The following is a 23,900-nucleotide window of genomic DNA, read 5'->3' as shown; positions in this document are numbered from 1 at the left end:
ATTCCCTATATTCAACTGCCTGCTTCGCTAGTATCACAAAACTAGTGAGTCCAAATAGAGATCTTGATTTCCACAAACGTGTCCCCTAAAATCCCGCTCCTCACCTAATTTTCAGTAGGTAATACGATCATCTCATCCACTTGTTGAGGGCCAAAAAGCTAAACTTAATTTTGATTCTCTCTTCTCCCCACTCACATCCAATAACACATGAGCAAATCTTACAGTTCTCCATAATGTTTCTCTACTCTCACCACCCAGTTCAAACCACTATCTCTACCCTGAACTGTATGGTAAATGCCTAACTAGTCTTGCTTTCACATTGTCTACCAGCTGTCCTTCTCGCCAGAGCAGCAGAATGATCTAAGTCCTGAATCAGGTTACTCACCTGTTTAAAACCCCCTAATGTCTTCCTGTTGCGTTTAGGATAAAATCTCAACCCTTGCCATCTATGACCTGCCCCCTGACTACTTTTATGTTCTTCAGAACGTACCATTCCTTACTATGCCTCAGGACCTTTACATTTAACGCCTCTTTGCCTGGAATGTCTTACCTGGCCTCTTGATAGGAATCTCAGCTGGAATCCCACCTCAGAACCTTTAACTATTGTATCTAAAGACACATAACATTTCTAATCACTATTACCACCCACATAACCCTGATGTATTTCCTTTATAGCATTTACCACTTTCTGAAATTGTTTCATTTTATGTACTAGTAGTTTTCCTTAATTGTTTACAAATATTTTGATCACAAACATTTATCCCTACCCAGTGCCAAAATAGTGCCTGAGTTCTTAACAAACTTGATGAAAAGATGGATCCCAGGGATGACTATAATTAGAAGACTGTCTTAGATTACTCTATGGAGTATTTCTACATTCATATCGCGGTCCTTCACTTTACCTGGAATTCCTTAACCTTAAATCTTCTTTTCCACTTCTCCAAATTATGTTGTCTGGATATTTAACCTCTGAGCTCATTTTCTCATCAGAGATAATATCTGCTTTCACCATAAGATCTTTGATAAAATTATAGGGTTAGCACATCAGGTACAAGACAATCTTTCTTACCACAAATTAATTTTTGGAAGCCTTCCTGATTTCCAAATTAGTAGGGATTTTACTTGATAGTATTTATTGCCGTATCATACATAATTTTACCTTGAATTTGTTTCTGTATCTCACTGCCCGACTAATTTTCTCAGGGACCGAATTGTTTACATGTCTCATAATTAGGCAGTCAAAATTAACTAGTGGGTACAGGTGTCATCTTCTTTACTCTGTAGGCCACATGGCATAGATCATTATAAAATGGGAAGTATAGAAAAAGAAATCTAAGACTAATGGGGGAGTGGCCAGTTGATCTTTGGATATACTCAAAGTTTCCATATCTTGGTGACTCAAGAATAGTCCCATCTCATTCTATAGACATACTTCTGCTTTGCTTTTTAGAAATGATATAAGGCAGATTATAATGGTGTACAAGTTACAGTAGAACTACAGATAGGCTAAAGGACAAACAAGTATAGAGAATTGAAATTGAGCTAGAGATAAGGCTAATGTAAGCAAGCATCCTTGAATCCAGTGTACTTGTTATAATAAACTATACTTTTTTTTGTGGGGGGAACATTTTATTTGCAGCAATATTCTCTAATTAGAAAAGTCATAAAATATCTACAAAAAGCTTTCTGGAGGTAATATGTGATTTTAGCAAGGTGACAGGACATCCGTTCAGCACGCAAATATCAATCACATTTCATTATGCCTGCAATTAGACTATACATTTTTGAATCTGAGAATTCTAATAACCAATTTAGATGGGGAGATATATCAGTTGCATGGATCATTGTTCAGTCTAGAATCATCTATTCTTACCACTTTTGCTTTAATGATAAAAACTTCAAATGAATAATTTCTACTCTGAGGATTAGTGATAAGATCAGAGTTTATGGTGCCATTTAAATTGGACAGCCTTGTTTGGCTTTTGCATTGCATTTGAGAATTTGATAATAAAATCTTTTAAGTTCTCTAAAAGAATGACAAGTTTTTTTCTGTGAGCTTAATCATGTAAATATTTTGAAAAGCTTAATACTGAAATGCCAACTGAAACTCTGTAATATACACCAAGTATTACATCTTAAAACTTGTTCTAACCTAGAAAGGCCATTATTCTGTTATTGGCTTTAATATAATATTATCAAAATTCCTTTTCCTCTTTTTTTTTAAGGTATTGTCCTTCCTGTAAAACTGATTCTAGTGAAGTTGTAAAGGCTGGTGAAAGACTCAAGATGAGTAAAAAGAAAGCAAAGATGCCATCAGCTAGTACTGAAAGCCGAAGAGACTGGGGCAGGGTAAAGAAGGAAGTCTCTTTTTCTTCCTAGTTACAATGTTTATAACTGTGACGCAAGTTACAATGTTTCAGTTCCAATAGTAGTAATGGTATAAATGATGTTAAGAATCTGAAATGTTAACAAACAACTATATTGATTAATCATATAAATTGTTAAATATTAATCATATAAATTGTTAGGTTTTTATTTTATCCACATTTTATGGGAATTAAGGGCTTTCTTTAAGATTTAACATAACTGATTTCTCAGTTTGTTCGGTACCTTGTAGGGAATGGCCTGTGTTGGTCGCACTAGAGAATGTACTATTGTTCCTTCTAATCATTATGGACCTATTCCTGGAATTCCTGTTGGATCGACTTGGAGATTTAGAGTTCAGGTATGTTTTAAATTGGCTTAGTTGAAAGGGTAAAATTGGGTATAGTTCAAATTGTAGCAGTGTCAGTGTCGATTGATTCTAAATGGGCTAACCTAGGTAGTATCACAGGGCATTCAGTTGTTAGAATGAAAGATTTCCTATAGGATGGGTAGACTCTTGCTCATAGCTTAGCAGACAGAGGAGCACACATCATGGAATTAGGCTTCCTCTAAGCCTTTGAATCACTTCGTTTTACTATTCTGTTATAGTTATGGTAGTTAAAGTTATTAAGTGTTCTGAAGAACTTTTCTTGCCAAGAATTTAATATTTGAAATAGATCTTTAAGTCATGCAGTAAGTTCTCATTTAATGTCATTGATCTGCAAGGAAGCTCACTTAGGGTGTTTTCTTTGGGGATTATCCTCTTGAATGAATGTTAAAATATTGGTTAGAGGAAATGTCAGATAATCCAAGGATTAAATTACTTCTCTTTTCCTCTTAAAGAAAACTCTTGTATTTTTCTAATTTCTTCTTTAGAAAAGTAATTTTTTCATTATGGAAAATTTAATGTGGAAAAAAAAATCTCTTAGGTAAAGAGCAGTTTCCAGTTAGACAGGATTCTGAACTTTAAGAGTCGAATAGCACTGGTGCTTAGACCACTGATAAAATTTTAAGATTAAAATAATGTAATACATATACATAGCATGGAAAGTTAAATACTAGAGTATGATTTATATTTTAAAAACCTACCCTCTTTTTTCACCATTTTCTGTTTCTAAGAGGCAATCACTTTAAAGTTACTTTTTCTGAATTTACCTCCTTATTTATAAATAACATGTTTGTACTGCTTTTGTCTTTATATTTTGGTTTTATTAATCTCTTTCTATGGAAGACAAGAATTTAGTTTAACACACCCTGTCCTCTCATCCTTGCAATGGTTATATCATAATTTTGAATAAATCAATTTTCAAGGCTTATATTATGACTTTGGATCTATAAATACAGTAAAAAAAAAAACTGAGTTCAGGCATACCTCATTGCATTGCACTTTGCTTCATTGTACTTCACAAATACCGTGTTTTTTACAAATTGAAGCTTTTTGGCAACCCTGTGTCAAGCAAGTCGATAGGCGCCATTTTTCCGACAGCATTATTTTTTAATTAAGGTGTGTACGTTTTTTAGACATAATGCTGTCATACACTTAAGACTACAGTATAGTGTAAATATGACTTTTATATGTACTGGGAAACCAGAAAATTTGTGTGACTCGCTTTATTGCAATATCTACTTTATTGTAGTGGTCTGGAACCAAACCTGAAATATCTCTGAGGTATGCCTGTACAATAATAAATAAGATTTATTTTTTATGCTATGTATTATTTATAATATTTATATATGAAATAAAAATTATAATAAAATACACTTAGTGTATTTTTAATTGCCTTGTTCTTTGTTTGCTTCTTTTTTTTGTATGCCTGTCATTCATTCCCAGATTGTAAAAGCCTCATTAATATGGTCTAAGATGACTGAGGTCATTGGCCTAAGCATTTAGGAGGATAGATTTGCAGTTTAGGAAGTAGGGAAGATTCAGCATGATTTATTATCGGGGTTGGTGAGGTTGGGAATCAAATGGTCCTATGCTCTAAAGTACCTAGTGTTTCCAAGGCCTAAATCCAGGTTCTGTTGCTCTTATCAGCTTCTCATCTAATGTGCCTCTTTACCTAGCCCACTATACAGGCTTGGATTTACTCTGCTAAGAACAGTTGTGTGATAAACAAATGAATTAGAATACTTCTCTTAAGAAGTTTGAGGTACACAAAGAAGTGACACTTAAGTTTAAGTGAGCCAGAATTGAAGATACATGGGGAAAAGTAGTAGGCCATTGAAATAGAAGAATTGCATGAATAAACTAAAAATGGGTAGTATGTTTATCATTGAGTAGTTGGGCTCAAATGTATAGGCTCCAAAATGGAGAAGCTGAAGATAAGGCTGGGAAGGTAGCTAGGCGCCCGGTTGAGAGAGGATAATATGTAATATTTAACTTGGGCTTAATATACTATTAAGACTGTTTAATACATGTTAAGCAGTTGAAAATTAAAAGCAGATATGTTCTTAAAAGGATCATTCTGTTTGTGATAGGTAGAATGAGTTTGAAGAAACAAAACTGCTGGAGGCAGTGAAAAAGGGTATGTTTTAAGTATTCATACTCAAACTAGGCTTATATCAGTGAAAGTAGAAAAAGATGGTTTTGAGAGATTTAGGCGATCAAATCAACAATATTTGTGACCAGATGGGTTTGAAGAATACAGAAGAATGAGGCTGAAATGACTCTTGCCTTTTTGACTTGGCTAGGGAACAGTGCCATAATGAAAGATGAGAAATGAGAAAAAAAGAGATCTAGAGCACTTACAGTAAATTATTTTTTGCCCAAATTGAGCTGGAATTACCAATAGACATAGGATAATGATTATTTAATAGTTATTTTGAAACTCACAATTCTAGGCCTGAGCAGTTTTAAGGGTCATCAATTCAGTACCTGAAGGATATATAGTTGGGGAGAAGTAGTCTGTGAGCAAAGCTTAGAATTCTGTGTGATATTCAGTTCTTAGTTGAAGCTTTTAGGATACAATAACATGTGTGAAACCATTTTGTAAATGTAACTTAACGAACTGTTCAAAGGTATTTTGAGTCTCTCTTGATGTTATAGGTGAGCGAAGCGGGTGTCCATAGACCCCATGTTGGTGGAATTCATGGTCGAAGTAATGATGGCGCTTACTCTCTTGTCCTGGCTGGTGGATTTGCGGATGAAGTAGTAAGTCATGATACAAGCTTGTTCTTTAGAACCTGTCTCGATCATTCAGTAAAATACAGAAGCTTTGTCCAGGATAAATCCCATCTCTTTTAGCATCGTTTTTATGTTGAAGTGGTCAGTTCTTTACCAGTTAAAAAGTAAATCAATTGGCAGTCCTTAATCTTTGTGTGTACTGATTATTGCAGTGAAAATAGTCACATTTTCTTTAGAGCTCATTTTTAATTTTGGACTCATTTACATTTTTAATAATTGTAGATTGACATGTAGCGTTAGAAATAATACAGAGATGTCTTTGCCCTTTATTCAGGTTCAGCCATTGGTAACATCTTGCAAAACTATAGTTTAATATCAACCAGGATACTGACATTGATACATTCAGGACACTGAACATTTCCCTTACCACAAGGATCCCTCATGTTGCCCTTTTTTAGCCACCATACTATCTGTTCCCCCAAACCCCCTTAACCCCAGACAACCACCAATCTGTTCTCTGTTTCTATAATTTTGTCACTTCAAAAATTTTTATAAATGGAATCGTATAGTGTATAACCTTTGGGATTGGGTTTTTTTCACTCAGCATAATCCTCAAATTGTGGCATGTGTCAATAGTTCATTCCTTTTTATTGCTGAGTAGTGTTCCATGGATATAGGTGTACCACAGTACAACCATTCACCCATTGAAGAACATCTTGGTTATTTCCAGCAAATAATGCTGCATTAAAAATTGTGACAGGTTTTTTTGTAAATATGAGTGTTCATTTCTTTGGGATAAATGCCCAGAAGTGTAATTGCTGGGTTGTATGGTAGTTGCATGATTAGTTCTTTAAGAAACTGACAAAAAAAGAAAAAAAAGATGGAAAAAAAGAAACTGCTGAAGTATTTTCCAGAGTGACTGTACTACTTCTTGTTCTTATCAGCAGTGTATGAGTGATTCAGTTTCTCTGCATCCTCACCAGCATTGTGTTGTTGTTTTCTTTTAGCCATTCTGATAGGTATGTAGTTATAGCTCATTGTATTTTTAATTGACATTTCCCTAATGGCTAAGAGTGTTGGACATGATTTACTTATTTGTTATGTGTATATCCTCTTGGGTGGTGTAGCTCTTCAGGTCTTTTGCCCATTTTCTAATTGGGTTGTGGGTTTTGTTTGTTTTTACTGTTCATTGGATGTGTAGTTTGGAGGTATTTTCTCCCAGTCTGTTTCATCTGCGTGCTTTCATGGTATAATGATGAATTCAAGTATAGATGAGTTAATGACATAGAATTTAACTATTTTTACATGATTATTTGCTGCTTGAAGAATAATCAGAAATGTTTTTGTTCTTATGTTTCAAACACTGTTGAACTTATGTTGTCCCTATTAAGCTCTCTCCTACCTAGTTCACAGTACTTTTTCCTTTATAGCACTACCACAGTTATAACTTTAAAAGTCGACAGGGTTATAAATATGAGCATTGTGAAGTCAATCCAGAGACCATTTGGAAGACTGTATCTGATCAATTTAAGAAGTATTCTGGACTATTTTAGATGTACTTATTTATTAGAATTCCTTCAAATGGAGTATACACTGAAGATGAAATTCCTTAACACCTTATTCTTTAAAATATAGACCTCAATTTTGGGTCAACAAAGTGAATTGAATGAAGGTTTTAGGACATATAGAAACACTTAAAACCATGAGATTTTAGTTATGACTTTTAATCAAAGGAAAAACTAGATGCAAAATAATTGACCTTTATTACAAGCAAGAATTAAGTAGAGAAAACTTCATTATCTTAAGTTCAGTCTGAACTAGTTAAAATAATCTTGCATTGAAGAAGAACCACTATTGAGATAGTATTAGTAGAATTAATTTACATACTGATAGTTACTTTCCTCGGTTTAAGTACTGAATCAGGCAAAAACAATAGCAATATAAATTTGTAGCTACTATAAAAATACTCGTGGAGCTAGTTTTTAATATCTTCTTTGGGCGTGTTTTTTTCACATTTAGTAGATGCTATACAACTTTTAGTATCCAAATTCTTTTCTAACTTTCTTCTTAATGGTAGGTAATTGTTTTATGCCAATATAATTTGAGTAAACCCATAGACTGTAAAATGTGGGGAACTTACAATGCTGTTACGATTTTTAAGTTTGAAATTTAGCAGCAAACTTGGATATGGTGATTCACTTTGTTATAAAGCAGAAACTAACATACCATTGTAAAGCAATTATACTCCAATAAAGATGTTTAAAAAAAAAAAACAGTAAGCCTTGGATATGGTATAGATTGCTGTTGGGAAATCAGTTTTGGAGTATTTATTAAAATGGTGCCCTGTAAAGAACCTACAAATTAATATTGATAAGTTGATTTTAATAACATTGAATTAAATTAAACAATATTCCCAACCCATAAGACCTTATTTTGTAACATTCTATAAATTATTTGTATAAAAATAGCTATGTTTGGAGGTGTTGGAAGCTATAACCTTAAAATGAAATCTTTAGATCAAGTGATACAGCTTGAAGGTATATTACACACAAGATTGCATTTGAATTTTGCCTTACTTTGGTAGATACCTTGAGAGAACATGTCAACTTATAACATCCGAACCAAAAGTTCTGACTCTGAAACAAGAATTGGTGAATTATACCTGGCTTTAGGTGTTTTAATGCCAAAAATGTTCTCCTGCAGGACCGAGGTGATGAATTCACATACACTGGGAGTGGTGGTAAAAATCTTGCTGGTAATAAAAGAATTGGTGCACCATCGGCTGATCAAACATTAACAAACATGAACAGGTACTCTATATTGTTAGTTTGTAAAGACTGTTTAGAATTTGGGCTTTGTGTAAAAGTTGGATTATAGGACTATAATTTATAACTTACACTGTAGAGGAGAATCTTAAATTGTGAGTTAATATAGCTAAAATACAAATCCTATTACCTGATTAGTATATAATTACTTATAAGCTTCCTAACTTATTTCTTAGTATCATTTTTTTAAATGACATAATTCCCAGTCTTAATACATGTGCTTTGCATTTGGAAACATGTTGAAACCTTTAAAGGAAAGGAACCTATATAATTTAATGAAATTGAGGACAAGGTGGCTTATCTACTACCACATAGGTCAAAGTTATGTTCTACTAAACACAGATTTATCTTTTAAAGTGACAAACTTCTTTTTAGAGGAGACTAATGTGAAATAGGGTTATGTTTGGGAGCCACATTTATGTGCATAAGTGAAACATCAGATAACTTAATCAGAACTACACAAGGTGCTTTTAGGATTTATGATAAAATGTCTTTTAACTGTTAAAAAAGAGAATGTTTAGGTACAAAAGAGCCACCTTGTGCTGACTTTATTCTATAGAAATATTCATGATATTCCAGCTTCCATGGGAATAGAAAATTTAATAACTTCAAAACGTTTTATTTCGTAAATGGCATGCTAATACCAATAATTAAGTAACCCAAACCATCAGATATCAATGACCACATTATAACTTGTCATACTGATAATTTTGTGATCATGAAGTTGAAATTTTTTGTATCCTATTATTAAGGGTATTTTGTGGAATATTGAGTAAAAGTGAGTATTTTTCGCTTTCCTGAGTCTAAATCACTCAATTTTAAGTAGTGTGTCCTTAATTTCTGATTACCATGTGAAGTAAAGAATATACTTTATGATTTCAAGACTTTGTTGCATACCAAGTTACATAGAATCTGTTTTTATGTCTTCCTTCTATATTATTTCTGACAGTAGGATTATTTTATTGAACCAGCAGAGGAGACAGGTCAGATTTGCTGGTGAAAACATTGCTGAGGTAGGAGTCCAGCCCCTACGCAGTCTTTTTCTAACAAGAAAGCAACTCTTTAGGAAGAATGATCTTAAAAGGAATTACAAATATTTCGATGTGTATTGTCAATGAAAATGTATCTTGAATTTGCAAAAGGGCTTTTTCATGTTGTCAAATCTGAAAATTATACTTTCCCTTTAATAATAAGATTATTTGGCTTGAATGAAACTTCCTTTGTAACTACCTGCACTTGTAATGTACATGATAGATTCCTGTCAAGCTTTTGAAGAATCTAATAAATATACCCTGTTTATCATATGTCACAATCTCAGAAAATAATTGACAAGTAGTAAAAATGTATATATTAATAAGGAAGGTAGTGAAAATGAAATAGAAACTCAAAACAATTTAGAATTGACTTATCACAGAGACTCTAACATTCCTTCAGGTAATTTATACATTAAGCTGTGAGTACACCTTGTGATTGTAAAGGCCTCTTAGGCAAAGGTACCTATATGTTTTATAAACACGAAAGCTGAGGTGAAAGCTCTGACCCATAGTATACTCTTTCCTGACGTGTATATGGTCTAACTCCTTTTTTGTTTCTCTACTAAGAGGTAGTTTGATACCTGCTTTTTGCTTTTGAGAAGTTTGTTCCCGTTTCTTCTCAGCTCTTCCACTTTATGAAACTGAAGAGGGCAGCAGGTAACCTGGCCATCCTTTATCAGGGCGGTTAGAGGCAATCGATTGAGCTGTGGATAGAGTAATGGAAAAGCCTTGTTGTTTTGCCTAGTTTCATCCTCTTAGACTCTTTACACAAACTTGAACAGACTGCATACTTATGTGAAACTAGAAGTGAGTTAATAATTCCAGTTAATGGTGCAGTCATTATGATGGAAGGTACCTGTGAGCACCAAAGCATTCCACTCATTAATGTGAAGATAGTACATATCTCCTTCTTAGCTCTTTAAGAGGATGAAGTATATGTATCTCAATAGGTATTCCATAAATAATACCAGCCCTAGAATTGATGGCTACATTTTCTTCTACCTCAGAGTTTTAATGCATCTCCCATTTGAGATAAAAAAGATAACTTGGTGACCTTTAACTCTGACCACGTCTATTAAAAAAAATTTTTAACAAAACACTTAAGTTCATTTACTTTAACTATGATAGAAAGATTATAGTAGATTAGTCATTTAGTCTTAAGGTCTTTTGTTTGTTTGGGGGTTTTTTTGTTTGTTTTTGAGCTTGCATAAAAAGAACTATACCCTGAAAAAGCATGTTGTATCATATCTGATTTTACCAGATTTGAGGGGAGGGTATCTTTTTTTTAACCTTAAATGTTCTTAGTGGATTCTTTTCACTTAAGATATAGGTGTCTTAGAGGAAAAATACTAACTTTAAATACATTCTAGTTTGTCTTTTGGGGAGCAGGACTAAGTTTCCCCAAGGAAGGTCTTCTAACGTCTATTAACCTTACTGATTAATTACTACTAGGTGAGTACGCATACTAAGGAAGCTTCAGCTAAATCCAGTGCTGTTTCCAGCTCAGTGTTCCTCCTTGTTCATGTGTCGTCAGTAAAATGTAGTGATCTTGAGCAGCCAAAAATCTTTATTGTCATGATTTAGCACAGGTATTTGAATGCTTCAGTTTTATTTAAACTTACCTTTTTACTGGAAGTCTTTAAAGGATATTCTCATATTAAACTTGTTCTTATTATCTTCTAAACTTAAGGAATCTCTATTGTCTGGAATGTGGAAAGTAGACCTAGGAAGGTCATTCATACCTTGCTGACAAATTTATTTTTCTGGATTTCTTTCTACATTTTTCCAGCAATTTACCTCATTCCCTTATCAAAAATAACTATTACAACAATCACTTGCTTTAGTTTTCCAACTTTCTCCCTTCCCTCAACAAACGTTATTTAAAGCAAATTCCATGTATTTCTAGTTGTTTTCTATTATACGTGGCACAGATGTTATTACTTTCAGAAGAACCCTACAGGCTATCTGAGAACCAATCCCCTGGCTTGGGGGTGACATCAGAAAACTGATTTGTCTTCTCTGCTGGTGGGGGAAAGCATAATCCTATTATCTGGAATAATATGGAAAGAATCATAGAATCTTAACCATCAGGTAAGGCATAATTCACCTTTTAATTGAGCTAATGATGCGATTATATACTTGAAGAAAGATTACTTGGTATAAAGACTTTGTTTTATTTTTTAGGGCATTGGCCCTAAACTGTGATGCTCCATTGGATGATAAAATTGGAGCAGAGTCTCGGAATTGGAGAGCTGGTAAGCCAGTCAGAGTGATACGCAGTTTTAAAGGGAGGAAGATCAGCAAATATGCTCCTGAAGAAGGCAACAGATATGATGGCATTTATAAGGTGCTCTATCTGGCATGACATCTTGTTAGTCATTCTTCCTGGGCTTTCAAGACAGGGTTGCCACAGGGAACTGCTCTACTGTGGGTGGGCTAAAGGAAACAACAGACCATCTTAGTTGGTCTTTCTACTTTTTCTGGAAATACAACATGTACAAAACGAGCTCTTAATTTTGACACTTGTCTTTTAAGGCTTATCCAAAGTCCCTAAAGGCAGCGTTATATTTTGGGTTAAGTTTTTTTACAAGTATATATTCTCTTATGATAAAACTGTTCAAATAACTTGGCCGTTGTAGACATTGATTCTTATATCTTCCAGAATGATTCTAATTGTAATAGATTTTTCGAAGCGGAGCACATCATAATTTTGAAAATAGGTTGCATTCTTTGTTTTAAAAATGAAGATATCTACTGCCACCATTTTTATCTACTATTATGCAAAATTCTATTAATTAATGAGCATAATCTTGCTGCTACTTCAAATTTATAGCAATCTATACTTAAGGGAATTATCATAATTAGGAAATAAGGTCAAAACGATATTTAAGTGCATATTTTTTACTTACTATTACAGCAGAGCAAGTATCTTTCAAAGTTGCATTTAGTTCTGCCAAGTTTACTTAAAACGCTATTATGACATGAATAAGTCTAAACTTTACATTTCAAACTAGTACTGAAATATTATGATTTAGGTGGTGAAATACTGGCCAGAGATTTCATCAAGCCATGGATTCTTGGTTTGGCGCTATCTTTTAAGGAGAGATGATGTTGAACCTGCTCCTTGGACCTCAGAAGGAATAGAACGGTCAAGGAGACTATGTCTACGTTTGCAGGTTAGATTACATTTGTCTAGGCTACTTGTATTTTCATAAAAACGTATGCCTCTGTACTATCTATGTGCCTTAACACTGGATATAACCCACAGCAGTTGGTCAGTGGACTGTAAGGGGTGAGGAATGAGATCATGCAAGTATATGGAAGGAAAAGAAGTAAAAAAGTAGCATCCTAGGTGTCAAACTGCCCTAAGACCAAGAATTGTGCTTGGGGAAAGCTGGGCTTGACGATGAAATGTAAAGCGCAGTTGACCCTTGAACACCATGGGTTTGAACTACATGGGTCCAGTTATACACGGATTTTTTTCAATAGCAAATATTTCAGTACATATCTGTGGTTGGTTGAATCTGCAGATGCGGAGGGCCAACTATAAGTTACACAGGAATTTTCAACTTGAGAGGATTGGCCCCGCCCTAACCCCCTGTGTTGTTCAAGGGTCAGCTGTATTTCCAATTCAATCTGGACTTGAAGTATGAGGGAAAGGGATACCTAAAATTTAGATATAAGACGCCTTGAGAAGGGAAGTTTATCCTAGAGGGCACAGGGGGTGTGTCTCTGGTAGGGGAAGGGGGGAGGTGGCTTATAAGAGTGGTCTGCTTTCTACCCTTCTCACTTTTCCTCACCCCTTTTCTCTCTTCCCCCTCAAAGCTGCTTCCTTGTCCTGTCACCACCTTTAGTGCTTTGCCTTTTTTTTTTCCCTTTGCCCATGCTCAGCTGTTAACCCATATAAGACTTTGTTGGTTTTTTGTGCATAATGGATGGTATGGCTACATTTCCCCTCCACTGCCTATACACCCTAGACTTTGTCCCTGACACTGACTTCAGAGCATGGTTTGAGTTCATCCTCCATCATTCCCCATCGCTGTGCTTCTCGTAAAGACTACCAGCTTTGTCATTTCCCCTGGCTCTGCCCACACTGCATGTGTAGGGGCTGAACTATGGGCAAGTGTCTGACCACCCAGGCAGGTGAGTGTGTCTCTTCTAGTGCAAGTCTGTTTCTGTTTTTGTTTTCTTTTTAAACTCATAGAATTGTTTAAATGAGACCCATCAGCTGCTAAAATAACTGCCAAAATAATTCCTTTTATAACTAAATATTTTTAAAACCTATTGTTAAATCCATTTTCAAAGGATTTTTTTTTCAGGTCTACTGTTCAGCAGAGCAGTGTTCTAGATAGGTTAAATTTGAAACAGTTGAGCAGAACAAAGCATATAAGCCAGTCAGCTATGATGAGTTAATATCATTGATGAGGGCTGTATAACATATTGAGCTTTAAATATGAGTGTTATCACAAAGCATGTCCAAAAGAAAGCATAGCCAATAAAACACAAGGGTAATAGGGTAGAATTTATTCCTTAAAGTCTAACCTTTTGGTTGATAAAGAATTCAGTAATTTAGTGGCTTTAGGTCTTCTAAAAGCTCTCCCGCCCCACCCCACCCCTGCCTCTTAATTTGGCGAGATAGAAATTTGGCCCTTCATGGGGTATTTTGTTTTTAAGATTGGCTCCATAACTTAGTGTAACCCCAACTATATGAGTATCATCTATTGTGCTCTTTGGTTGATCTTCACTTACCTTCATATCTAATTCTACTTTCCTTTCTTCCTCAAACTTTTTAAGCTCCCTAGTTATAACTCCTAAAAAGTTCTTTCTTCTTTTTGATCTGAAACTAAGATCATCACATTATTAAATGGAATATCTTTAACAGTCAAAGCTACATGGTTTTACACTGAATTGGGGATTTTTAATAGTCTTCTGTCCTTTGAATTCTGTTTCTTTAAACGTCTGTGTCCTTTATATAAATCTTTTCAATTTAGGGAAAGTATAGATTCCTCCCCATTCCCCTTTTTAAATTTCTGACAAGGATCTAGAACCCCTCTTCTCTATGAAGCTTAAATCTACATTGTACTTTTTTCCCTCGTCAGTATCCAGTAGGTTACCCTTCAGATAAGGAAGGGAAGAAGACTAAAGGACAGTCAAAGAAGGCCAGTGGAGCCTCAAAAAGGCCATCTACAGATGGTAGGTAATGATTGCAGGACATAAATCTGAATAACATAGTTTCTAATAAAGAGAAAACTCATAAGAAATTAAAAGAAAAATGAAGGGATTTTTTTTTTGGTGGGGGTGGGGTGGGGTGAGCTTTTTGTATATCTTAATAGTGTCAGAGCCTAAACAAAGTATCCTAAACTATATGGGAAAGTTAAATGCTGCTCTACCCTGGTTATCTTCATGCTAAACGTACTTGGTGCCAGTTTACTCTTTCGTTTCATAGTTCTGCTTAGAACCACTTGTAGTGTGCTGATGTATTTTTAAATAAATCTAGATGATTGTCCAAGTGCCTCCAAAGTACTGAAAGCATCAGATTCAGGAGAAGCAGTTGAGGCTTTCCAACTAACCCCTCAACAACAACATCTAATCAGAGAAGATCATCAAAACCAGAAGCTATGGGATGAAGTTCTTGCATCTCTTGTGGAAGGACCAGTATGTAAATATTTTTTTAATAAGTTTCTAATATTAACAAATGATGAAAAATATTTTCCCTATGAATTATCATTTTCACAAGTGAGTTAAAACTTGATCCTTTTATCCAATCTTCTCACCCAGTACGGCCACCTTTCAGAAATGAGGCAGCACTTGATGCTTTTAAATTGATTTTAGTCCTCTTAGATGTTGGTTTTTTGACCTCTCTGTGCTTGAACTTGATAATTTATGGTGAGTTGCTGTTCATAGGAAGAATTTTCAGTTGTGGAACACATTCAGTTTAATCTGAAACTCATCAGGAAAGTTTTGTTACAGCTCAAAGTTACCTGATAGAACAAGTCTTAAGCAATTCAGCATAATTTTCAATGCCCGCATGTTCAACCTAGGAGTAAAATAAACCAGCATTTATTTAAGTATTTCATGTTTTGGATTTTTTTTCCTTTTTTTTTTTTTTTTGGTAATGATAAAATTTTAAAATGAAAAGGAATTTCAAGGTTAACTGACATCTGGGTTTTGTGTTAAGCTGTGTTTTGCAATGAAGCTTTCTTATCAAATCCCAAAAGGTAGGGGTTTCAAATGTAAATTGTTCATTCTTTGCTCACTGTTCTTATTGTCTCTAATTTTGCTTATAAATTTAATTCTTCTGTTTTCTTAGATATTAGCCCCTTGTCATGTGTAATATCGTTACTCTTCTGCTTTCTTTCCTTCAAAAAGAAAAGCTGCTGTTGTGGGTGAGCTCTAGTATCCTCTCTTGAAATTCCACTTTGTCATTTTTTAGTAATTTCTTCCTTCCAATGTTTTCTTCATTTTTCTGAGCACATTGACCAGAACTTCTTGTGTGTCTGAAATGGGGTTAATGCATATCTATATGCCCCTTTTATGTGGATTTAGAGGGAACTCTCATAGTTTTTGTGTTGCTTTTTGTTTGACAAATAGTCATCATTATGGAAACATCTTCCTGATACAGTTTGTAGACTTAGAAATGAATGAGGTTTATCAGATACCCTTTGGATTGATACTGGAGGGTTTTTTTTTCTTTGTTTCGTCTATAAATGTGATATTTTGCGTTGTCCTTGGGTAGAATGAGACTTACACGTTTGGAGGACAGAGAAAAGTGAGTTAGCTCTGTGAGAAGTGTTACTTGCTTTTTAGCCAAGAGAGAACCAGGCATATGGAGAGTCTGACTCTGGTACGTCAGATTCCTTTTCACTTAGAGCAAGTAAGAAACAGCAAGCAGTTGTTGGTCATGGTCTGATTATTTTCTGGTTGGAGAGGATACAGCTGGTTAGTGATAACTCAGGTGACTTCCAGCTGTGAGTGGGCAGAAGACAAAGTAGCAGATACAGGTGAAGGATAATGCCACCTGAGTGCACATGGAAGTTCTCTTTTGTACGTCTGTTGTCTGGGTTGGACATGTGTATTAGGCTTCAATCTGTGGCTTTTCATATATCCTGTTTATCATTTTTAACAAATTATTGAAGTGGTCAAATCCTGCAAGACTCGGTAGGTATGTGCAAATCAAGTGTACTTTTCAACCTCTTCTTTCAATTTAACTTTTATGTGAAAGTCACCAATTGACAGTTCTCAAACAAACAAAAACAATAAAAATCCTGCCCCTGGTGGCAGGGTCTTACATACCTATACCTAGGTCAGGTGACTGTGACCTTGCTGCTAGTGGTTACTCTGAACATTTGTGTACTATTGCCCTGCGTAGGTTTCATGCCCATTCTTTTCACATAAACCAGGAACACATTTAGTAAGCCAGAAAAATCAGGTTTTGGCCAGCAGTGACTTTTAAATAAATGCATATATTACATATGTATGCTTATATCCAAACACCTTCCCAAGGCCCTATATGATCTGGCATCCATCCCTACCTACCTCTGCATTCTCCTCTTGCTGCTGCTCTCTCAGGCCCAAACTGCTTTAGCCACAGTGACATCTGTGCTATTTAAACACACTCAACCTGTGCCTGTTCCTAGGCCTTTACACATATACTATCTCTCTGACTAGAATTCTCCTCTCTGTATCTTCATGTGGCTTGTTCCTTCATATCTTATAAGTCTCTGCAAAATACTACACTCCTCAGAGAGGCCTTCCCTGGCTATCCTTTCTAAAATATAGACCCTCCTTACTCTGTTGCTTTAATTTGCCTTGTTTCGTCAGATACTACTATATGAAGTTGAGTTTTTAAAAATCTGCTCTCCTAAAGGAATATAAAGTTCCATGAGAGCAGAGACTTGGCCTTTTTATTACTGCTGTGTAGATGAGTGCCTGGTACATTGTAGGAACTCAAAATGTTGATACTAAGTATGCTCATATTACAGGCACTGTGGAGATACTGGGGAAATATCAGTCATTAACAAAGTAGTTTGTCAGAGAGAAGGTACCTGGTATTAAAGTTAAGTTTTTTCCACATCTCCCCCTAACTGGTATATTCTTCTAGTGTGTTGAATAACACTTCATTGATAATTCACTTGAGCTTTATAATCCATGCTTAAAAATAAGTTATTATCAAGACATAACTATGAAATGGAATCTTTGGGGTTTTTTTTTACTTGAAATTCCTGTAGATTCTACTTTTATTATTAACATAAAGAACAAACATAAAATATACTCCCCTACTACCAAAAAATAACTGAGTTGAGGATTATCCTGGTGACTATTCAAAAAACTACTTTTCCTTCTAGGTTAAACAAACAGCTTAGGTAAGATGGAACCCAGTAATGGCTTTTGAAGATTATAGACTACCCATCTGATCATGTTTGCTTTAGAAAGCTCGACCTTCTGTAATTTAGTCCCAATTTGAGTAAACAGTAGCACCAGGAAAATATGGGATTTGGGGATTGGGGCAACATATCACAGAAAATTATTCTAGGTAAATAAATATGTTGATTCTTTGGGGTCTTAGATACTAGAGTATTATTGCCAAGTGCTTTTATCTTTTTTAGCATAAAAAGTAAGTATTGAAGTTTTTTAAGAGAAGAGGATTGAATATATAGAGATATATTAGAATACCATGGAGCTTTTTGAAAATAGATCTGTATGTAATGACCTGAGACAAGCTGTTCATGATTTTTTTAAGTGAAAAATAGTAATCTCTGGAATATGAAGTTTACTTTTTGAAGCCATATGTCCTGACTTTGCAACCTTTGCAACTCAATCCGAAGATTTAAAAACTAATGTGTCTATCTTACGGATGGGATTTCTGCAGTTTCCTATTACACATTTGCTTGTTAGTTACAATCACTACTTGATTTTTTTCTTAATAGAAAACATACTAAATGGGATTGACACTTTTTTCCCCAATTATTTGCAATTCTTTTAATATATTATGAAATGCTAACCTTTTTTTCTTCTCCTTGGGTACCATTCTAGAATTTTCTGAAAAAATTGGAACAATCTTTTATGTGTGTCTGCTGCCAGGAGCTAGTTTACCAGCCTGTGACAACAGATTGCCTCCACAATGTCTGTAAAGTAAGTAGAACTCCTTTCTCATTTTCCCTTGTTAGGCCAGAAGGCACACTGACCTCCAAACCTCTTTTCAGCATGCGAACAAGCATTTTTTTCATGAAGCAGAATAGATAAGGAAACTTGCTGGTTAGGAAACGTTTAATTACATCTTGGTGGTGAATCCATGTTTTAATTCTGTAGTAATTCAAATCTGTATAGTCTCAACATTCTATCATGTTTGAAATTATTGAGGAGGGGTTGAAATAGAGAAGGAAGTAATGTGTTGTTGCTATTTTCTGTTACAGCTTACGTATGTTTCATATATTATAGTGCAAACTGAAATAATTTCGTGTACTTGAGGGAACCTAGAACAGATTCTGTCTGGCAGCATGCCCAGAGGAGTTGAATATTGTCTTATCAGTGTGGTGTAAAGGGAATTTGAATTTCAGTCAAACCAAGGTTGGAATCTTGTTCTACTGATTGGTGGTTATGTGCCCTGACCTAACTTCTGAACTTTAGTTTCTTTTGTAAAATGGAAACCGACCTTCCACTAAGTGTTTGTATGTGACCTTGAGTCAGTTAAGTAGAGCTAAATATATTTTTGGAAAGCACATTATACATTGACTTCATAAAGTAGATACGTAATTTAGTTTTAAGCAGGGGATTCCTGAGTTGTTTTTCTTTTGTGCTCTATCAGGAAAGATCAGGATTAAAATCCAACCTAGAAGGTGAGGCTAGTGGAAACATGCAGAATTCTAACATTCATTTTTACTGGATGAGGAAATTAATGTATACAAAAGTGGTCATTTACCTGAAGTCTCACAGTATGTGTCAGAGGTGGAACTAAAGCCACGTCTGTAGGTTAATTTTCATAGTGCACATTCAGGCCTTGACAGTTGTTCATGTTTTATGTTTCTCTTGTTGCCAAACAGTAAGTTTCTAGTTCTGTTTAAAAGCCTAAGTTGTTGAGTACTTTCTATGTGCTTTACCCTCAGGTGAAATTAGGTGTTTTTTTATTTTGTTTCATTTTGGTTTTGGTTTTGCCTTAGGATTGCTTACAGCGCTCCTTTAAGGCTCAAGTGTTCTCCTGCCCTGCTTGCCGGCACGATCTTGGCCAGAATTACATCATGATTCCCAATGAGGTTCTGCAGACTCTACTTGACCTTTTCTTCCCTGGCTACAGCAAAGGACGATGATCTGTCTACTTCTACTGTGTTGCTCCCTGTGGCTTTTTGGACAATAAAGAATCTAAAATGGTTGGGGTGGGGGTGGGGGGTGGAAGCAGTGGTGGACCATATCTCTCACGTTCTGAAGCAGCTAATCCTCTTTCCTACGTAGCCATCATCTTGTGTGTGTAGTAAGAGGCCCATTTCTCAACTGTCTTTTAAATATCAAAAGGTAGTTCTTGTCAGTTTAACAACTAGTTTTAATGAGTAAAAAGTCAAAGCCTCAGCTCTAGTTGATATCCAAGTTATGATTTATTTTGCAACTACCTCAGGACAGAAAAGACTTATGGGGATTTTTTAAATCATTGAATAATTAGTTAAATGAAATTTTAGCTACACACTGCCTCCCAAATATTAGTTGTGCCTGGTTCATGTAATTTGATTTTCAGAAAAGGAAGTGACACTTGAGATTGTTGGAATGAACGCAGCTTCTGTAGTGTGCATAATACATTTTTAATGTCTTCTTCCATTACAGTGTGTGTTTTGCAGGACAGGTTCATTTTTTTAGCCAATTTTGTGAGCTCCATTGTGCTTTTTTCTGGTGTTTTATGCAAGCTGACTACTAATGAAAACAATATGAATGCATTGTTGCTGCATTAGTGTAATGTGGTGTGGTTTTGCACTTAAAAGAGGTATTCAGATGATCTAGTTGTAAATGTTCATGTGAAAAGCCTCTTCTGTACTAATCAAACTGCTTTTAGTGAGTCTCACCAGTGGTTTTACATCTGCAGAGCATTGAGGACTGGGCTGACTTTTTGAGAGGATTGAAATTGCTTCATATTGTGATCCTAAATTTTATATTCACTATATTCCCTAAAGTATACCTTAATAAATATTTTATGACCAGAAAAATAGCTCATCTTGTTTCACTTTTTTACATTTGTCTGGCTTATATTTGTAGGTGTTTTTAAGAATCAGTCATTTCCAGAGTATTTCATTGTGTGTTTTTACTGAAACATTTTGCACAATTTTTTACTCTTGATTTTTGGTATTGAGAACTAGTATGAAATCTTAAGCACTAAGGGACAGATTTCACCCTGGGGTTTGATCTTTTGGGTTTTTTTTAACTAAATGGGGAAAAAGTTTCAAATTAAGAACCTAGTGACTATTCTTTTATCTATAACAACCAAGTCTTAGGTTCAATTTAAGCATAATCAGTGCTACTTATTTCACAAACCTGAGAATATTCTAAAACAGTTCTAGTTTCTGAAACTAAATTTTCATAAAACTTTTAATATTATCGAATCAGTTTTCCTACCCTGAATTCAGAGCCATAAATAGAGCCAATATTTATTGAATATTTGTTTTGCATTTGTTCATGTATATTTATTTAATTCTACTGACAGTCCTAATAGGCAGGATTTCTTATCCCCTTCTTATGGATGAATAACAAAGGCACAGAAAGGTTAAGAAACTGGCCAAAGTTCATAGGGCAAGGAAGTGCCAGAGCTGTGCTGTAAACAGGCTGAGTCCAGACCTGGCAATCTACTTCTGGGCTATGTAGACTCTCACATTTGAATATAAGCCAGACTGGTTTCAGTGCTTTTCCTGCATTCAGTTAAGCTCAAAATCAGCTCTGGGAAACACAGCACCGTGATTGGAGCTACTGTCACTTAGGGCTAGTTTTAAACATTAGAATCATTTTTATTTTGAAGAATCAAATTTAAATTAGATTGAAAATGAATCATTAAATTGCATCATCTAGTATTTTATTTCCTCTGGCATTGGCCATATCGCTGCATGAAGGGTGGGGAATACCTTCCAGTTTCAGCTACTTGAATTTGTTCTACCACTTTTTAGGGAAATAAGGAATTCCCACATTTATGCTGTATGTTGTTTTAACTTTGCTATAAAATGATAGATTATGAAAAAAAAGCTGATTACAGCTTAACATGTTCAGAAGTGTCAAGAATGTCCCAAAGCTAAGCAATTTTATATTACTCTTAAACTTTTTTCTAAAGACTTCCAAGTTTTTTTACATAAGTATTTCAGTTTGTATCTAGAAGATACAGACTTTCAGAAAGCATAACCACAATGTGTTGTCACATGTGTAAAAAAAATTTGTTAACTAATTATATCATCAAATCTAGTAAATATTTGTTCAAATTTCCATTGTCTCAAATGTCATACATGGATATTTAAGTTTGTTTGAATCAGGATCCAAATAAGGACTTTACATTGTTACTAATTGCTGTCTTGTAAGTATCTTTAATCTGTGTATATCCCCTTAATCTTTTTTTTTTTTTTCCTTTGCCTTTTACAATTTGCATTTTGAAATGTTCTGGAGCCTTTCAAACAGAATAGATTTTGACAATTATAACCATGTGGTATAGTTTAACCTGTTTCTCTTTATTTTCTGTAAATTGGTAGTTAGAATTCAAGACTGACCAAATTCAGGCTTGAATTGGGTGGTGGGGGGTGGAGGGCGGGAAGACTTCCTCATAAGTGGTGTGGTCATCCTTCAGGAGGGTGGTACATAATGTCTCGTTGTCTCTTGGGCTTAAGTTTGAAAGCTGAGGGTTTTACTGGATTCTATTACATTTAGTAAGTTATACTGATTGCTGAGCACTCAGCCACTTTCATAAGGGTTGGAGTTTTCTTTTTTCTAGTTAGAGTAGGCAGATCCTCTAGTTTTAGAACTCACTTCTAAATAATACGGTTCATTCAGCAAATATGTGCATGCTAGTATGTTTAAGGGTATTAGGTAATCTTTTGGAAGCTGGCAATCAAAAACACCCTTAGCTGTCTTACAACCCTGCTGTGACAGTTTGGCTAACATAAAGGGGCCCTGCCTATATAAAGCTTAAAGCTTTGGATCTCAGTATAGATCCCACTTACAAGAGCTGGCTGGGGATCTGCTCTGACTTGCCCACCGTCTATTTCTCTTTGCGCACCAGGGACAAAACCTTTCCCCATTCTTCTTCAGGACACCCTGAAGATAGAGCTCATTACTGTCTACCTGTCTGATTTGTCTGTCTTAATTTGAGGAAATTGAACTTGATGGCCCACTCACCACCAGCTCACAGTGAGAAGAGTTATCCTTGCTTGTCCACTGACTAGTGCTGACTAGTCCCCACACCAGACCTTTAACTCTCTGAAAGAACTGTTATTTAGTAACCTGGGTTAATCAGACACTACACAGGAAAAAAAAAAAAAAAAAGATTAAATACCAGTCACTGGACACAGGAATCAAGAGCCAGCTAGAGGGACCAAGCAGGCCGACCAAATGATGTATTGAAAAAAATGAATGAATAAGAGTTTTACAACTATATCCTCAAGTATGAAATTGCATTGTATTGATAGAGTGAGAACAAGTGCTGTGCAAAGAGTAATTTGAGATTAAAATTCTTTGAAATAAACATGACTGTGAAAACAAAATGCAACAGACAAAACAGAATGGACACTGCCAGAATTTTAATGTATTGCTGAGTAATCCATTATATGAGTATCCTGCAATCTGTCTATGCACCTCCTGATGTATAGGTTGTTTCCAGGATTTCACTATTATAAGGCAAGCTGCTGCGAAACTTTGTCTTTCGAAAATAGTTTGACATTTCTTATAAAATTAATTATGTGCTTAACATACAACCCATCAATTTCATTAATATTTATTCAGGAAGAATGAAGACCTATTTCTAAAGCAGTTTATACCATTTTACACTGCCAGCAGTGTATGAGAGTTCAGGTTGCCACAATCTAACACTTCATTTTGTTCTTTCATTATAACCATTCTGGACAGAGAGGGCATGTAGTCTCTGTAGGAGACAAGAGTGGGTTGAAAATTTAGTGACCAGAACGACTGTAGTAGTCATTTGTACTTTTCACCAGGTATTTCTGGCTCAAGTGCACGTGTTAGGATTATACATCCCAACCTCCTTGTGCTTGGCCAGGGCCATGTGACCAGCTGGTCAGTTAGTTGTAACAAATGCTATGTGTCACTTCTGAGCAGAGCATTTCATTGCCCTCCAGAGTTTTCTTTCCCCTTCCATGGAGACCAGTAGCATCTAAATAGAGCTTTTCTATCAGAGTGGGGTCCCCAGCCAACTTGTGATGTACATGCAACGTGAGTGTGAAGTAAATTTTAAGAGCATAAGGTTTTTGAGTTGCTAACACATGATCCAGGCTTTCCTGACTGATAGCATTCCTAAATTCCTCAGCCTGCCAGTAGACATGAAATTGAATTTAATTGATCTTTTTAATACTTTGGAACTAGAACGTC

General features: G+C 35.2%; 1 protein-coding gene across 2 annotated transcripts in view; it reads left to right on the top strand.

Moving 5' to 3' along the window:
* The window catches only part of UHRF2 (ubiquitin like with PHD and ring finger domains 2), a 76,832-nt gene extending 54,849 nt beyond the window's left edge, over positions 1-21,983 (top strand). The window contains exons 7-16 of one of the 2 annotated variants that reach the window (XM_036854794.1): positions 2,226-2,349; positions 2,618-2,725; positions 5,411-5,515; positions 8,192-8,298; positions 11,532-11,694; positions 12,383-12,523; positions 14,447-14,540; positions 14,845-15,002; positions 18,381-18,479; positions 19,505-21,983. In XM_036854794.1, the coding sequence (XP_036710689.1) occupies positions 2,226-2,349; positions 2,618-2,725; positions 5,411-5,515; positions 8,192-8,298; positions 11,532-11,694; positions 12,383-12,523; positions 14,447-14,540; positions 14,845-15,002; positions 18,381-18,479; positions 19,505-19,651 (1,246 nt within the window). In that variant the 3' untranslated portion in view covers positions 19,652-21,983. Of the gene's footprint in view, positions 1-2,225; positions 2,350-2,617; positions 2,726-5,410; positions 5,516-8,191; positions 8,299-11,531; positions 11,695-12,382; positions 12,524-13,172; positions 13,491-14,446; positions 14,541-14,844; positions 15,003-18,380; positions 18,480-19,504 lie in introns of those variants that run through there. The other variant, XR_005020237.1, reaches the window with a different exon arrangement.
* Positions 21,984-23,900: the final 1,917 nt, after the last annotated feature.

Source organism: Balaenoptera musculus, chromosome 6 (genome assembly GCF_009873245.2).
Source record: "Balaenoptera musculus isolate JJ_BM4_2016_0621 chromosome 6, mBalMus1.pri.v3, whole genome shotgun sequence".
Lineage (NCBI taxonomy): Eukaryota > Metazoa > Chordata > Mammalia > Artiodactyla > Balaenopteridae > Balaenoptera > Balaenoptera musculus.
Note: the sequence above shows the minus strand (reverse complement) of the source record. Positions and strands in the feature narration are given on the sequence as shown.